The following is an 18,855-nucleotide window of genomic DNA, read 5'->3' as shown; positions in this document are numbered from 1 at the left end:
TGACAGTCTGAGAAAACCATCACTTAGTGGGGAGTTTGTACACTATTGAAATAGAATCCCTTTTGAAGAAGAAAAAAAAAACAATGTATTCCTCAAAAAGCAAGTCAGGAAACACTTGGAAAGGACACATCAATAAAGGGCAATAAAGAAAACAAAATCGATTCTCAATCATCTTCCTTTGTTAAGGTATCTTAACAAGTCAACCTTAAGTTGACTCTTGAATAAAATGCTGACATTCCCATCATCTGGGGTGCCTTGCAGCTTCCCTGAGCCTATTTTGCCCCCGAACCATTCATTGGTACCACTGAAATCTTAGCAGGTTCTCAACTTTTGAATCTTACACCTGACTACTAAAGTTACTGTTCTAAAGCAAGATGTTTGTATATTAATCATAGTTTTGACGTATGTCATAAGCTGAATTTCCAAAGTACAAAAGATCAAATATTTCTGATTTATCATAGATTTTTCCTCTTTAATAGAGAAAAAGAATTACACAGAATATGAATCTTGCAACTGGCACTACTTTACCACCCGTCCACTATAAAGAACTCTTTTTTTCTTGGACAAGTCTCATTTGCTAAGAGCTAGTCCTGTTTGATTTAGTCACATGTGACAGTAAACAGGTTAATCCAGACTCTGGCTTTCCTAGTCTATTTCCATCACTGAGGGAACTCAACCAGGACAAAGCAGTAGAAGTTTGTTCTATCTGCGTGGTTCCTTTTATCTTGGGCAGCTTTTATGGTAGTTTCTAAGCTCCCAAAATGTTTAAGTTATTAATAAGAAAAAGTGGGCACAGACAAGTAAACACTCAAGTTAATAGTAAATAGCAGCAGTGTACTCTTAAAGGAGCCCTTTTTTTAATTTTTCCACATGTGTGACAATGATAATATACACAATATTCAATGTATTACTCTAGACTTCAAGAATTAGAAAAGTTTTTTACTCTCTTTAAATCAAGAAGCTGGAAGCAACATGAAATGATGTGCCTGAAATATTCCTTGGTATTTAAAATGTGTCAAATTTATTGTTGTGGCAGCCAGTTAGATAAAAGACAGATGTTATAATTTGACAGCTTGAGGAAAACTTCCATTGAAGAACAGACATATATGATTAAATATTTCTGCTTGATATCATAAGGTCCAGAAATATTCTGTTGCTCCTCTAGAATATATGTGTTGAACAAAAATACTATAACAAACCCTTTAGTCTATATTCAGTTTTCCAACCAAACCAAAATCTTAAAGATTTAGTTGTTTATGATTCTGAGAGTTTACTCAATTTCATTTTTACTGGACATCAAATAAAAATGTGTTATTTCCTAGGAATCTGGTAACAACTGCCTGTAAATGCTCATAAAAATAAAATGTGTTTTCATGCCAAGAGGTTCAAAAAGGAAAATCTAGGATATTTTAGTCAGTTTCATTTGTATATGATAAAAATAATTTTGTTATCAAAACTGATTTGATATTATTTGGCTGCTTATTATGGGTTGGATTGTACCCCTCTCAAAGGTATGCTGGAATTCCTAATCCCTAGTAACTCAGAATGTGACCTATTTGAAAATAGGGTCTTTATAGAAGTAATCAAGTTAAAATGAGGTCATTAAGATGGGCCCTAGTACAATATTACTGGTGTCCTTGTAAAAATGGAAATTTGGACATAGACACAGGCGTGCGCAGAGAGATGATGTGAAGACATGCGAGGAAGGTGCCATATGGAGATGGAGGATTGGCGTGATTCATCTATAAGGCAAGAAATGTCTGAGGCTGCCAGAAGCTAGGAGACAAGCATGGAAGAGTTCCTTCCCAGGGGCTTCACAGGGAGCATGGCGCTGCCCACAGAGTGATTTCAGACTTCTGGCCTCCAGAGCTGTGAGATAATAAATTTCTATTGTTTTAAGCCATACTGTTTGTGCTACTTTGTTATAGTAGTCCAGAGAAACTAATACACTGTCGTAGTTCAAGAATGCCCAAGAGACAAGTCCAAGGCTTTGTCTGGATTGAATGTGCTTATATTCACTGAGCAGAACAATATGAAACCTCTGCTGGTTACAGTAGCAACTGTGCATGAAGGACTTGAGGCTCTAGATGCCGTAGAATTACCATGGCCCTGCTGCTGTTATATACTCTGTACTTGGTGTTTCAATTTGAGCTTAATATAATTTTTAAAATGTGACTTGAAGCTTTAGTTTTCTAGATCTTTTACAGTTTACAGTATTTCACGTATCTGTTCATAATATTGTCCATTTAAAATTCATTCTGTATTAAAAAATTAGGAAAAAATTATAATGTTTTAAATTATGAATTTTGTAAGGCCAGTTCAAAAGAAAACAAACAAGGCATTAGGATATCTACACTAAGTTCACATTCTACCATTAATTTTCTATGTGACTTCGCATATCTTGACTTCAGCTTCCCTTTCAATAAAATGGAGACAATAATACTTCCCATAATAAAATGGATATGAAAGTACTAAGGATGGTATGAAGGGCTATAGACATAATAACATATTATTATAACTCATGGTAGTCTTGCCTGGCACTTGAAAATTGAATGTAATTTTAGCTCTATTAAAATATTCATCATTTAAAATTATATACTTATAAAGCAAGTTTTAAAAAAATATTAATTACCTGATTCATATTTAGCTTCTCCACTTTTCTTATTGTTTTTTCATAAATAACATTGTTTCCTGGGAAGAAATGGCCTCCTCTTAGGAATGGAGACAGTGGTTCCTATAAAGAAAGTAAAGAATATGTTTTGTTTTAAAAGTTGCCTTTTCAAAGGAATCTTAACTTAAGCAAATATCCAGTCTCTAATAGGCTCTGAGGTAGTGGCAGAGTTTAGGAAGAGGGTAGAATGACATCCTAATAATGTATTGACAGATGCAAGGAAATAGTAATAAAGACAGTCCACTTTATCAAAGAAAACAATCTGAATTTCTCCTACTACATTTTACTAGGTCTAACAAAGTCTTTTGGGAAAATTGGTGGGGAGTGGGAAAGATAATTTTTTTTCTGTTCCTAAAGCAAGACATAACGAGTTTCCTCTGAGATACACAAGGATGAGGTCAACCTCATTTAAATTGGGTTCACTGGCAGGTTTCTTTCTATGCTAAAGTATTGTTGGGGAAATGCAAAATAAACATAATTCAGCACAACTAAGCCATAAAGTAGGTAGAATTATATTAAAGGTTTTTTTTGGAACTCAATTTGGGTGCCCTTGAAGTGTACAGTTCTTACTTGTGATTATAATGAAGGCTAAGAATCTCAGAACAACACATGTTTTGAATATTGAGAACAGAGTAGAGGCTTTAAGAGCCACTGTATTTCCATATAATCAACTAAATTGCTGTAGGATTAGCCAAGTGCTTAGAAGATGTCAGCCAATCAAATAAAGGCTGGTTACATGTCCAAGATCTGAAAGAAACCGGGGAAGCGCTAATAAGAATCAGACCAGGATTCTAAAATAAATATAATGTGCACTAAATTCTTTTCCCTTCTTTTGTTTTTCATTTGAGTCTTTACTTGTGGAGGGAGAACTGGGGTTGCTTTCTTTGTTGTTTTGCAACAAAACAAAAATTGCATTTATTTATATAGTAAAACAGGGGAATAGTATAGAAGGGTGTATGACCAAGTCTGTTACCAGTAAATGTGTTTAGGACCATTTAAAAATCAACAAAATGTAGCAGTGTTTTTAGTCTGCTATTCTAAATATTCTTAGAACAGTTGGGCTAAAACACTGGTTGTTGAGAAAGCAAGATACTTTTGAACCAAAAGCTACATAATTCTTGTATTCAAGTTTGAATAAAGGGTGCTTTAAATGTTCCTTGGGGACTTTGATAAAACAAATATACAAGTGACTAAATTTGACTAGTTGATGAATTATTAAATCCAAAGATGGATATATTTAGAAAGATTCCCATAGAAGCTATTTTGTGTTTGTTTATTTATTTTTGTAAAAAGAGAGCCTCTTTGGTAGTTATTTGTAATCATGTAACACATGTTTATGTGCTTGCTGTGCATAATGTACTTTGATAAGTGCTATGAGGCATAAAAACATGAATCAGACTTATTGCCAGGAGCATTTAATATTGATCACATTTAGTCAAACTATGGCAGCCTGTTTTTGTATTGCCTTCAAACTAAAAATTGTATTTAGATTTTTAAAGGATTATAAATAAAAAAAACAAAGAAGACCATGGCTCTATGTGGCCAGCAAAGCCTAAAATATTTACCATTTGACCCTTTACAGAAAAAAATTTCCATTCCCTGGTTTAGATAATATATTAACACAAACATCTAAAATACAAAGTAGAAAGTGGCATGTGCCCATAGAAAGAACTTATGGGATGGAGTTCAGAGAAGGAAAAACTGTGTTTCATTGGGCACAGTGCTTAGGTAGGATGCTTGGCATTTGAAAGGACATTAAGAAGGTCTTTGAATATGAGGAGATGGAAGAAATGGTATTCCAAGTAAGGGAAACAAAATAATTCAAGTCACCAACTTTGGAAAAGTGTACGTTATATGCAGGAGACATACTTGGCAGATAGAGCTTTGTTCTCTGCAAGCAGCGAGAAGTCTTTAAGTGCTTTTAAACAGGGGTGTGAGGTGAACAGAAATTTATTTCAGGAAGATTAATTAAAGAAGAGAAAGAGTACAGATGAGGAGATCAGTGAAGAGATTATCCTAATAATCAAGGACAGTACTTTTCAAAGATGACTCTGAGATCTTGAATCTGAGGAGTGGCCCCCAATCTTTTTGGAACCAGGGACCGGTTTCATGGAAGACAATTTTTCCATGGACCCAGGACAGAGGGTGGTTTCGGGATTATTCAAGTACATTACCTTTATTGTGCAGTCAAACCTCTCTGCTAATGATAATCTGTATTTGCAGTCGCTCCACTGGTTTGCGGCCTGGGGGTTGGGGACTGCACTACATGGCCAATGGTACCAAAAATATAGTTTTACGTGCTCCTAGTAAGAATCTAGGTATGATGCATGTTTTTATTCCTCGTAAGATTTAGCAAAGTATATAGTGCATATTAATCCCTTTAACCATGTGTCAAATGATTGCAAAGAACTACTAAAGAGGCTCTTTTACAAAAGATGTTTAGGTGGGCTGGGCGCGGTGGCTCATGCCTGTAATCCTAGCACTCTGGGAGGCCGAGGTGGGTGGATTGCTCAAGGTCAGGAGTTTGAGACCAGCCTGAGCAAGAGTGAGACCCCGTCTCTACTAAAAATAGAAAGAAATTATCTGGACAACTAAAAATATATATATATGGAAAAAATTGGCCGGGCATGGTGGCGCATGCCTGTAGTCCCAGCTACTGGGGAGGCTGAGGCAGTAGGATCGCTTGAGCCCAGGAGTTTGAGGTTGCTGTGAGCTAGGCTAATGCCACGGCACTCACTCTAGCCAGGGCAGCAGAGTGAGACTCTGTCTCAAAAAAAAAAAAAAAGAAAAGAAAAAAAAAGATGTTCAGGTGGACACTCAGATACAAACGTTCAACACACAGTTGAAAACACAGATCAGGAACTAAATGGGGAGTTCAAAACTGCAGATTTAGATTTCAGGACCACCTACCTATAAGTACTAGATTAAACCTGGAAATGGTTGAAAAGGCAAGTGAAGATCAAAGAAAGGAATAGACAAATCTTAAGTGGTCTGAGAATCAAAAGAGAAAAATATCATAAGTCAAAAGAAGAGACATTTTCAGGAAGCAGTAGAAAGTTGAAGGTATAAATGCTTCAGAGAGGTCAAAAGGTGAGAATTACAGAGTGAGTTGGATTTGGACTACTACAAATCCATTGAGTTTGACTACCAAAATCAGTGGAAGCAGGTCTAATGGGTAAAAAAAGTTACAGAGTAGTAAAACATGTATTTCAGTTCCATCACCTATGTGCTGTGGAAACTTAAGTAAGCCATTAACATTCTCTGAGGCTCAGCTTCCTTATCACAGGGATAGTAATGCAGGGTATTTTGTATCAAGTAAAATAATGTATTTTAAAGTACTCTTAATCTGTAATTTTTAATATTTAAAATCCCCATTGTATTTAAAATAATTTTTGAAAATCTTCTTAGCGTTTTCTAGGATATCAAAATTAAAAATATACAAAACTAGGCTTACTGAGGTCAGGAACTTTACCCATATTGAATACCCCATAGTGAATGAACAGATGATTGAGTGAGAAGAGATATGAACCTTTATCTAAAGGATGTAATCATCTTCTAAGAAGGGAAAACAAATTTAGCAAAAGCATGAAATTTTCTTTTATATGAACTAAAGTTCACTATAAATGCTGAACTATTATCATTTTTTTTGCTGTTTTATTTATTTATTTATTTCAGAATATTATGGGGGTACAAACATTTTTGTTACATGTAATGCCTTTGCCTCATCCAAGCCAGGGCTACAAGCTTGCCCTTTCCCCATGCAGTGCACACCACAACCATTAGTTGTGAGTTCACCCACACCCACCACCTTCCTCCCATCTGATCGGCACCCAATGAATATTACTTCCACGTGAGCACCTTAGTGATGATCACTTAGTACCAATTTGATGGCACGTACATGTGTTGTTTGTTTTTCCATTCTTATGATACCTAACTTCAAAGGATGGGCTCCAGCTCTGTCCAGGATAATATAAGAGGTACTAGTTCACCATTGTTTTTTATTGTTGAGTAGTATTCCATGGTATAAATATACCACATTTTATTAATTCACTCATGCATTGATGGACACTTGGGTTGTTTCCACATGACCTGAATAACATGGCAAACAGTAATGCCATAGTAGCTGGGGATTTCAACACCCCACTGACCGAACTGGACAGATCCTCCAAGCAGAAAATAAGCAAAGAAACAATGGACTTAAACAGGGCTCTAGAACAAATGAGTCCAATAGACATCTATTATTTTTTTTTTTTTAAAAAAAGATGTTTTAGGCACTAACAGTGTTGATTCTCTCTAGAATGTATGTTGGTCTCATTATTTGAAATTATTTATTAAAAAAAAACCTCCAAAGTTTGGGGACTATTATTTTCTGCAAATCTATAAGAAAGTAAAACCAAATATTAATATAAATAAATCATTCTGAGCAAAACAAGCTGGCAAAATAAATTTAACCAGAAGTTTTAGATTTCTCAACAAAAAAACTGCTAGACAGTTTTACTATTTTGGCAGCTTGTTTTTCTCAATCTGTCCATTTGAATTGGTTCCAGATCCACCCTAAAAATTAGCAGGTGTTTTCAAAATGCCTAATCTTATAATCTTAATTGTTACTTGTAGAACCTTTGGCAGTAGTTCTCACATCTACCAAAGTATGTAATCCCCAGCATCTACTTTACTGTTCCCAGGCCACAAAGCCTTGCTTGAGAAAATTAAAAAAATAAAAAAAAAAGAGTGCTAATTTGGCTCATTATGAGTTCAAGTTATTCAGCTTCAAGTAGGCCTTCTGACCTTCATGATCATAATTATATTCATTAAATTCTTAATAACTATGGTTACAAATCTTTTCACTTTCCTCAACCTCTTGTGTTCATATTCCCTCACTTTCCTCCTACTTACAGAGAAAACCAAGATAATCTATCCAACGAGATCTTTCAATTTTCCCTCCACACCTCAAAAATCTCTCTTTTCTGGTCTTTCCATCTCATTAAGAAGAAAGACATACTCCTTTTTCCTTTTGCCTGAAGTCACTTCTCTGTCTGTACCTGGAGTCACATCCCCTCTTGTCTCTCCCATTTGTCTCCTTTCTCTGTTGCATCTTTAGCCTTCCTCACTATTGGTTCTTTTCCTCTATCTATAACTCTCCCAGGTCTTCAAGATTCTTTTTTCTCCTTTAGCTGCCACCACATCTCTCCTTCCTTTGATAAATTTCCTTTTCAGAAGAGTAATCCTCACTCATTTTTCCACTTCCTTTTAATCTACTCTCCTATGAACTTCTGGATTTTGCTTCAAAGAGTATACTGAAACTGCTCGCTGAAACATCACTATCACTTTCTTAATGGTCCAACCCTATTCCCAAACCTCATCCTCTTTGGCCTTTGGTCATTTGAGATGGTTCACCACCCCTTTCTCTATTTGGTTTAGTTACTCTGTGTTTACATCCCTCTCTGACAATTCCTCTGCCTGTGAAAGCAGCTCCTTCCTTCTGTCCCCTTAAATAGGCATTTCTCAAAGTTCTGACCTCAACCCTCTCCATTACCTTTCACTAATCTCACTCATTCCCACAGCTTCAATGATAACTTCAAGAGGAATAACTCCCATGTCTCCATCTCAAATGTGACCTTTCTTCAAGTCATTTTAAACTGCCTGTTGGGCATCTTCCCCTTTCATGCGCCTCAGATACTACTGGCTCAAACAAGTCTCACAATCTTCCCCTTTCCCAAAACAGCTTCTCCTCCCCCTCACTTCCCAATCCTTTTAATTAAGCCACCATGACACCCAGTGTCTTAAGCTGAAAAGCTTAAGGTCATATTTGACTTTTCCTCTTTTAGCCTCCACATCAAATAAGTTACCAAATTTTGTTAAGGCTACCCCCCAAATAGCTGTCAAAAAAGATAAAGAGTGATGAACTTGAGCCAGAAGCCCTAAGCAAGTCACACTTATTTAAACATTAGTTTTCTTATTAGTAAAAGCATGCTAATAATGATGTTAATCATATTAATATCTTAAATACCACAGTAAATCATTTTTTTGATTTCTCCAAAATAAATATGTTATCTCCAATCTCTGAACTCCAATAAGACTTTATTTGTATTTCTCTCATGTCATCTATACTACATCCTACCACATATTCTATATAGCTATTTGTGGACATGTTTTATTTCCCCCTCAGACAAACTGTTTTATTTCCCTCCTCTGGCTTGGGAAACATGTCTTTATCCCTTATTTCTATTTGAAGGTGGTACAGTGTGCTCCCCATAGCAGGAGCTCCACAACTATAAAATTGATGAAATTGATTAATATTAATTGGATTCTATCCACTGATAGAACAAAAGTATTTCCTTAATTTCTAGATCGAGTTTTAACTAGAATGCATAAATCTTTTGAACAAAATGACAACAAATGGAGAATAAGGAAGATCAGGAACAACCAAAAATAAAAAGGCTAAACAGAGACAGAAGGAAATCATAATGAGAGAAGTAGATCGAGATTGTTTTAATTATAGGGAGAAGAAATAAAGATTAGACAAGCTGGGAGGTGAAAGAGGATAAAGTTACCCTTTAGGAAGTTTAGCTTATTATAAATATTATAATGAAACTAAAATCTTCTCCTGTGAGATTTATAAGAGCAAACAAAAAAAGGAATACACTCAGATAAATAAAATGGGGAATATATCTAGACAGGATTTTCAAGATACTTTGAAAAATAAGATTATTTTTGTTTACAAAGCATGGAGCTTGAAATTTGTTTTATTCTTCAATAACGGAAAGAGTCAAAAGCTTAAAAATGACAATTTTTCTTCAACCCACTGCTGGGTCTTCTTCCTGAGAAACTGTTTGCTTGTTTATAGTTGAATATGGCCATATTGATGAGTTCTTACAGAGGCAGGCTCAGTGTTTTCTAATATGTTAGATACTTACATACACACTTTTAATTTTTCTGCCTTTGTAACTACAGTATGGGTAAGGAGGTGCGCAGGTGAGTGTCTGGATTCTAATTCACCCCCATCATCAATGGTCCTTAATTTGCACATTTTTCTCTACTAGCTCTGCATTGTTCAGTTTCAATTCCAACTCTATGGTTTTGTAATTGAATAGTTTTGTACCAGTTAGGAACCTAAGCTGAAAAATGTTGGGACCTTGTTTTATTCACTGCTCTATATCCAGTTCTTAGGACAATTTCTGGCACATAGTAGGCAATTGATAAATATTCATTGAATAAATGACCAAATTTCTCTGTGCTTCTGTTTTTTTCCTTTTTTAGGATTAAAAGGGATAAAATATATAAATTGCATAGTATGGAGTATATACTAAATAAATATTAATTTTTCCTTTCCCCTATTAACTAAAGAATAAAGATTCATCCAAGACTCTCTAGCAATGTGGATTGGAATCCAAATGATTTGATATTTAAAATCTCTTTGGATATATCCTAAGCAAGCACAGCAATTCTCACATGATGAAAAAGAAAGTACTATCTAGAAATAACTCATTGAAAATCAGGGATATCAAGTGTACTATGCATCAAAGTATGCATATCCCCCAATTTGTGTGTGAAAGAAAGAAAAAGAGAGAGGGAGAGGAAGAAGGGGAAAGTGTAAAGTGATTGGCCTAGTGAGAGAAAGAGAGATACTCTCCTCTCCTAGGCCCTCTGTATCTCCCTCTCCTTCCCCCCACCTTTTCAGATTTGTTGCTTAAACATTTAATTCAGCTAAAGAAGGAATAGACAACTGATTTAGCTATAATCACATTACCATTCAATATTTACATGGATATATGAAAACTCAAGCAAATGTCCCTCAACTCAGAGCCACATAGGTTCATACAAACACACATGCACAACTAGCAGCCTGCCTAGCTATCCTAGCTATAACATGAGAACATGATTTTTAAACAAGTTAAAAGGGGTAAGGCATGGTGGCTCATGCCTGTAATCCTAGCACTTTGGGAGGCCAAGGCAAGAGTATTGCTTGAGGCCAGGAGTTCGAGACCAGCTTGGACAACATAGCAAGTCCCTATCTCTACAAAAAATAGAAAAATTATCCTGGCATCATGGTGCAGGTATGTAGTCCAAGCTACTCAGGAGGCTGAGGTGGGAGGATCGCTTGAGCCCAGGACTTTGAGGTTGCAGTGAGCTATAATGACACCCTGCACTCTAGCCCGGGCAACAGAGCAAGACTCTGTCTCAAAAAAGAAACAAGAAAGAAAGAAAAATAAATAAATAAGGAAGAGAGGGGATAGAAACTAGTAGAAAATAGTACAATCTTCCCACTCACCTAGAATAGTAACAAGTGGTACCCTAATTTAACCCTTTGCTTTCCACAGCTGAGGCAAATAATTTATTTTGTCTTGTAGGGGAGGGGAGGATTGTTTGGCATCATAACACCAAAATAAAGAGCAAAGCAAAGAATTTATGCATTCCTATCTGGATCACACTGTTGCCAATTGTGAAAATAATGTCCTCATAACCTCATTGTACCTCCTGTTGCTGCTAAAGAAGGTAGGGGTGTGTGTGTGTGTGTGTGTGTGTGTGTGTGTGTGTGTGTGTGTGTGAATGTGTGTGTCAAGGAAGGCTTATTACTGTGGTAAAAGGTTTTCTTAATTTTCTCCTCAAAATTAGACACAGAATAATATCCTAGTCTGTGAAATGTAAAGTTACGCATCTCAGTAAAAAATATAATAATGTAATTTTCTAATCAGCTCATTGCTAGGCACAAAAGTTCACACAACATAGGCAACAAAGGCCTGGAGACATTTTTGAACTTTGACTTTGAGTTTTTATCTTCCTAGTCCATATCTCAACGGCAAATCTAAATAAAGACTCCAACCGCTGATGTAGCAGTTGATAGAGTTTTTATGTGAAGCCTCTGAAAGAACTTTGCCCCTTTTCCTCAGGTTCAAAGTGTATAAAAATTCTCTGTAGCATAAGGGTCGGGCTATACAAGTAGAAAGCCTTTATAACCTAGGAATTTACAAGCTGCTTGGAACTGTTGCAATTATGAGTCAGAATGTATGGGCACATGGTTGTCTGGAATTAAAGATGGCATTTTTTTATACTAATGGTTAGAAATTAACTTTATAACTGGAAGAAAGTTCAACAATATGATCTTAAAGATCTGGTAACTGACTCACCCTTCTTGTTTAAGCTAACAACTTCTAAATTATATGTTGGGAAAAGAGTTTGCATCTTACCTGTTCAGGATTTTGTACTATGTATCTCCTAATAGTGGTCTGTGGATATGTAGTGACTTTCACTGTTGGAGAATGGAGTTCCTGTGAAGAAAAGATAAAAGCTGCATATAATCATAATTATTTAGTGACCTTGGAGCCATCAATAATAATGGGGAACAATTTTCACAGTAAAATTTTTAGAGTCATTTGCATGAATGATGATGTATTATTTTATGATTTAGTTAATTTCAGTTTCAGAAACATATGAAAATGTGTTGTGTGCTCAGTGCTTTGCTGGGTACTTGTATTTATTTATTTCATGGTCTTTCATCACACTTTCTAAACTATATTTGATGAGAGTTTCAAAATATTTCATTGTAAATGTCACTACATGATTAAAAGAAACTATAGCTTAATATTGATTAATTAAATCTTTGGTTTGGAAATAACATCTTATATTTTTAAAAAATAAGAGGAAGTACAAAGAGAAAAATGTGTATGTACTTAAACATTTAAATCTTCAATGTGTTGGAAGGAGAAGGCCATAGATAACATTAACACTGAGACAAAACACTAGAACAAAGTTATTTGTAAACTTTGTAAACAAGCCCTCCAGAGGATTCTGATATATAGTCAATTTTGAGAGCCATTAGACTAAGGTTGCAAAAATGGCAAAACCTGGGACTAGAACCCACACTCTGAGAAGCATTTTTCCTTAGGCAAATCACTTAATCTTTCAATATTACATGTGTGATGTCAGACAAATTGTTTAAGATTTTGCAGACAAATTGAATGAATTATCAAATATTTTCATCTTTTTTAAAATTTTTTCATTTAGATGCAGGGTTTCCCTCTGTCACCTAGGCTGGAGTGCAGTGGCCCGATCATAGCTCACTGCTGCCTCTAACTACTGGGCTCAAGCAATTCTCCCACCTTAGCCTCCCAAGTAGCTATGACTTACAGGCATGCACCACCATGCCCGGCTAATGTTGTTAATATTTTTTTTTTTTTGCAGAGATGAGGCCTCGCTTTTTTGCCCATGCTGGTCTCGAACTCTTGGCCTCAAATGATCCTCCCACCTTGGCTTCCCAAAATGCTAGGATTACAGGCATGAGCCACCATGGCTGGCCTATTTACACTATTTACACTTTTGATGGAAAAAGAGTATATATCATCAATAAATAAGACAGCTCTTATGTATCAATGAGAAAAAAATCTTTACACTAATAGAAAAATGAGAAAATGACATGAACAATTTATAAAAGAAGAAAAGCAAATGATTAATAAACTTAACAAAAAGTGTTCAACCAAACTAAGAACCAAAAAAATGTAACAAAGGAATGCCATATTTTTATTGGAAAATTATAAAAAATAATAGCACTCATGAGGGTGCAATAAGACAGGCACTCTCCTATGGATAGGAGAAAGATTATATAATCATCCATAGGCTGAAATATGTAGCCGTTAAATAGTGATCTTGAGTAATACAAATTTATATGAAAAAAGCTCATAATGTCATGTAAATTTAGGTGAGAAAATGAGGATATAATACTGTATATATGGTATGATCTCAATTTTATATTTGAATTAAAGAAAACACAACCAAACGTTAAGAGTAGTATCTCTGGATGGGGGAGGGAGTCAGGAGTGATTTTTGTTTTTGCTTCACTATATAATTTTATAGTTCTAAAATTTTCTACAACAAACACACATTTTTATTATCAGAAATAATATGTACAGTAAACCCAATTTTAAATCCTGCCATGAAAAATAACATAGTTAATAGTTTTCTGACTGAATTTGAGTGTAGTGAACACCCCTGTGATTTAAGTGGACTTACTTTTTCAGGCAATCATACCTTGGTGGTCCTCCCTTGGTTTCACATTCCTTTGATTGGCTGATCTGATTCTCATATGTAAGAATCCCCTTTCTTATTTATTTTATGGTCCTGATATTATGTGAATGTGTAAAGTCTTATGAGGCCCTGAAGATAGCTTACATATACGAAAAATATTTACTCAAAAAGGAGAGAAACAAATCTAATCTAATCCATTTCTAAGTCAATCATAGCCTTTATTCCACTGTTGCATGGTTTGTTATGTATGTGACCCATGCTAGTCTGTGAGTTCCTTGATGATAGTGATTGGGTCTAATTTACTTTTGTGCAATATTTGGCACATACTTAGCACTCAGCAAATGTTAGCTGAATGAGTGCTTGACTAATTGACCTAACTGTAGTCTAGGCCAAATTGGGAAGTGGTAGGGAAACTTTCCTTTGATAACCTTTTTATTTATTCTTCATTATATCACATTTTTCTTACTGTATTCAAGGTCTAGAGATCACTTTTTGTCCATTTTCTCCTCACCGTCCAAGTTCACACCCTGATACCTCATATAGTTCAGACTATTTTCTTAAAACAGCATCTCTCTCCCTCCTGTCCTCTACATCCCATACCCCCTATACTCCTCTCCCATGTAACCACAAACTTAATGTGTTTTATGTTTTACTTTGTTAGAATTTACTTTTTGACATACGACATCGAATTAAACACATATTTTTAATATGGTATTTAATTATTATTATAGATACTTTTTGGATACACAATGCCTAATTAAAGAATAATCCTAAAAGTGGGATTATTAGGCCTTAAAGGCTAAGAGAGTTAGAACCTTGTGTGTCTTTCAAATCATACACTTATGAGAAGGGCTAATTCTGACCCTATAAGTTATTCTCTCTGAATATAAACATATAGTACTATCACTCACAAAGTAAAGCCCTCAATCAATGCAAGATGTAGGTATTTTATTTGTGCCTGAATCAAGGACCCTTAAAATATCCATACTCACTAGGAGATCCTTGGCTAAAATTAAACTATACTCAAACTAAAAGCAATTGGATGAGTAGACAATGAAACGGGAGAATCTGATTCATAGCACTTGTTTCACATTCCTTTAATGGGTTGAGCTGATTCTCATATGTGAGTATCCCCTTTCTTATTTTATGGTCTTGACATTGTGTGAATGTGTAAAGTATTATTCTTATGAGGGTCTACAGATTGCTTACATTTATAAACAAGATTTACATAAAAAGAAGAAAAACAAGTCTAATATAACCCATAACTTTTACCTGTTCAGTATTATGGATTATATGTAGAGCATTTGGGGCACAAGTAGATATTTTTGGAGTTGGAGAATTGAGTTCCTGTTAAGAGAAACAAAAGAGAGTTCAGAAATTGAAAGTCTTCTGTTAGTACCAAGGCTTGGGCAAGGCAAATGCATTACATGTAACAAAAAGGTTTGTACCCCCATAATATCATGAAATAAAAAAAAATGTATAAATACACAAAGGAGTATTATTCAGCCATAAAAAAGAAATTGAAAGGCTTAAGTTCTTGAGGTATTATTTCCTTTATTTTTATACTGACCCAATTAGTTAGAAATAAGTGTATTACGTAGTGCTCTCTTAGGTCATGTCCATCTTTCCAAGGAGCTAAATTACTTTGTCAGCTTTGCAAGTAACCTAATGAAAAAAGAGTTTCTACAGTGCTTTCATAGCAATACACTCTCCTTGTACTGTTAGGTTGCATTCTTTTTTTTTTCTTTTCAGCATATCACGGGAGTACAAATGTCTAGGTCACATATATTGCCTTTTCCCTGCCCAAGTCAGAGCTTCAAGCTTGTCCATCCCCTAGGTGGTGCACACCGCACCCATTAGGTGTGAATATACTCATCCCCTCCTCCCCCCTCCCACCTGCCCCACACCCAATGAATGTTACTACTATATGTGCACATAAGTGTTGATCAATTAATACCAATTTGATGGTGAATACATGTCGTGCTTGTTTTTCCATTCTTAGTATACTTCACTTAGTAGAATGGGCTCCAGCTCTTTCCAGGATAATATAAGAGGTGCTAGATCACCATTGTTTTTTGTGGCTGAATAGTACTCCGTGGTGTACACATACCACATTTTATTCATACACTCATGTATTGATGGTTGCATTCTTTTTATTTATCCTTTGAGAACTCTGCTAATACATACCCCAGTGTTATTATATATTAATATTTGCAATTAACAAGATGTAAAATTTTATCAAAGAAGAATATTAAATGTAAAAATTCTCAAACCAATATAAGAAACTGCCTTTAAAAACTCAACTAAGATTATTGCTCTTAGAAATACTTCAAGTTGACTCTTAGTTATGCTTTGTCTCATCTGCTTCTAGTTTAATTTCAAAGAGTAGGCTCTGCTGTTAAAAAATGGTCTATAAAAATGAGACAATATGATTTTTAATAATGATCAGATAAAACTATCACTCTATCCATTATTCTGGCATTGTTTATATTTTTCCCAAATCAGGAAAACTGCATAGCTTTATTAGCGTGCAGAGAGTTGATAACATTACTCAAGCTCCCTATATCTCGCTATAATTTACAATCAATTGGCACAACTCCATGGATATTTTCCCACAAAGGTAAAATGTTATTTTCTTTAGAATAAGGGGATTATCTATAAAATTAGGTAAGATGGTCTGAGTAAATGCCCAAAATGAATAAAATCTTGATGGAAGGTACTTTTAGTGGCTTCAAGCTCTAGGCAGGATTGCAGCAGTCATCCCACAAATAGCCATTGCCTGTTCCATAGGAATTAATCCAAATGTTTTTGAATGAATGAATGAAGAGCATGACTTAGTTTTAAAGGTACCCCAAGAATAAGAATCTAAACCTCTCTCTTAATAATCTATATTATTCAATGTTTAATTTTCAGTGTCACTGATCTGTATGTGGCTTCCTTAACCTTCATATAGAAATCATTAAATTCAATAAATAGTTACATTTTTTTGTTCTTATGCCCTCTATGCCACAGGCCCACATTCCGGATAATCAAGTAATTTAAGTTGGGGATGGGGTGGTGGCAGCTATTATGATATAGTGGAAAGAGATCTGGACTTGGAAGTGAGGAGTCCTGAGGTTTGCTGCTGGTTATACTCTTAGCCAGCTGTGTGATACCAGACAACTCATGTCGTCTGTCTAAGATTAGTTTCCTCTTGTGAGAAATGGGATGGGGATGTGGGTGAGTATGAATTAGATCTATTTCTGATATTCTGTGAATATAGGAGATCATTCCCATCTTCTTTTCCCATACAGACAAAACAATGTCAAATCTTTTAAACTTGTCAGTCTTGTTTTCTTTTAATGATGATGATGATAACTAACACCTACTCAGAGCTTCTATACAAAACATATTACATAGATCATCTTATTTAACACTCAAAACAACCTCATAAGGAAGATACTATTACAACCCCATTATTCACATGAGTAAAGTTAGACAGAGATACGTTAAGTAACTAGATGAATATCACACTGCTAATACTAAGGTGCTAGAATTCTAGCGCAGGTAGCCTGACTCCAGAACTCATTCTCTTATTCACTATACTTTGCCACATCTGTAGCTTGCCTCATTATATTTTCTGTTTTTCAAGTTGTATAACCTCATTATACGGTTAGGTTCAACTAGTCCTTATAATAGGAGGCTAGATATTGGTCTTTTTATTATTTATTGTCAAAAGAAACTTTTGGATGCCTGAAAACAAGAGACCCACCCGGAAGTGATTGTGTGAGAGAACAGCCCTGATTAGATAATTGAAGATTCTCTAAACTCAATAGAGGTTGCTTATAGAGTGCATGATATATATATAGAATGTATTCACAGGCCTTTAAATTCAATAAAACATTGAATTTTTCTTTAATACTTCTATCACCCAAGCTCTTCAATTTTGCAGGAAAACCTTACTTTTTCCGATAAAATATTCAGCATATTATTGAGTCATTTATTCCTGTGGCTCAGACCTGCATAAACATTATACTTTGTTGGTAACTTTCTTTAGGTAGAGTTCTGGTGAAAATAAATTTTGTTTATAATTATGTGGGCTCAGGCCCAGTGTAAAATCCAGGCCTGTTTTTCCTACACTGCTTCAAGTAATGATTTGCAACATCAGGAAAGTCATAACAGATCTCTTCTTCCTCCTCCTCTTCCTCCTTTACTTTTTCTGAAGTACATATGGCATTACCAATTCTAAGATCTCAGTGGATTAAAATCAGTCTGCTTTTTGGGATAATTTCATTGCAACATTTAAGACAATTGGCCATACCTTTGTATACCCTAAATCAGAGCTGGGAAACTCTGGTTTCCCTAGGAAACTCACTGTTCACAAAAATGTATCTTATTTTCAACTGTTATGTTTTTCAGAGTTAAATCAGATGAAGTGCAAGTGCCCCAAATTTCTCAGTTATTTATCTTAGTGGGATTGCTTTTGAGTAGCTCAGTGAAATGGAGAAAGGACGGAAGGTAGAAGCTGGAGAGGTATTATTCTCCTTTATTTATTTTTATGAAAACATTAAAAACTTAGGCTGTACCCTAAATTCCAGGATTATTTCAAAAACTTAAGCTATACCCTGAATTGCAGGATTATTTCAGAGCAAGACCTTAAATGGAAACTATTTCTGTCCTCTCATATATTTTTGATACTTTCCATTCTGATGACAGAACATTAAAATGGGAAAATACAGTAAGGGTAATCATCAAATAATTTGCTGAATTCAAAAAATATAAACCTGTTTAAACTGAAAACACTTGAGTATCTAACTAAGGTTAATTAAGGGAGACAGCTGATGTAATGAAAATATCAGGAGATGGTTTCTAAATTCATGGCATTCATTAACTATTTGTGCTTACTTGGACAAGTTAGTTGGAGCTATTTGAGCCTCAGTTTCTTTATTTGTTTAACAGAAAAATATTACACAATGCATATTGTCTTTATCTGTACACTGTACGACTTGTACAATAAGCATAATAATACTTTTAATACCTAATTTTGGAGTGCTAGTGAGTAAATACATGTATGTGAAAGAGTTTTGAAAAATAAAAAATCATCTATTAATATGAAGCATTATTTTTACTGGATTGGTTATATATGTGTCTAAGTTATTAACTTGCACTTTGTTCACTATTGTGTA

General features: G+C 35.0%; 1 protein-coding gene across 1 annotated transcript in view; it reads right to left on the bottom strand.

Annotated features, from left to right (window-relative positions):
* The window catches only part of POF1B (premature ovarian failure, 1B), a 99,562-nt gene that overhangs the window by 70,614 nt on the left and 10,093 nt on the right, over positions 1-18,855 (bottom strand). The window contains exons 2-4 of the mRNA XM_012647132.1: positions 14,963-15,037; positions 11,857-11,937; positions 2,633-2,734 (exon numbers count right to left, since the gene is read on the bottom strand). Of these exons, the coding sequence (XP_012502586.1) occupies positions 2,633-2,734; positions 11,857-11,937; positions 14,963-15,037 (258 nt within the window). The remainder of the gene's footprint in view (positions 1-2,632; positions 2,735-11,856; positions 11,938-14,962; positions 15,038-18,855) is intronic.

This window comes from Propithecus coquereli, unplaced genomic scaffold, assembly GCF_000956105.1.
Source record: "Propithecus coquereli isolate 6110/MARCELLA unplaced genomic scaffold, Pcoq_1.0 Scaffold257, whole genome shotgun sequence".
Taxonomy (NCBI): domain Eukaryota; kingdom Metazoa; phylum Chordata; class Mammalia; order Primates; family Indriidae; genus Propithecus; species Propithecus coquereli.
The sequence above is the reverse complement of the archived record's forward strand: the minus strand, read 5'-3'. Positions and strand labels throughout refer to the sequence as shown.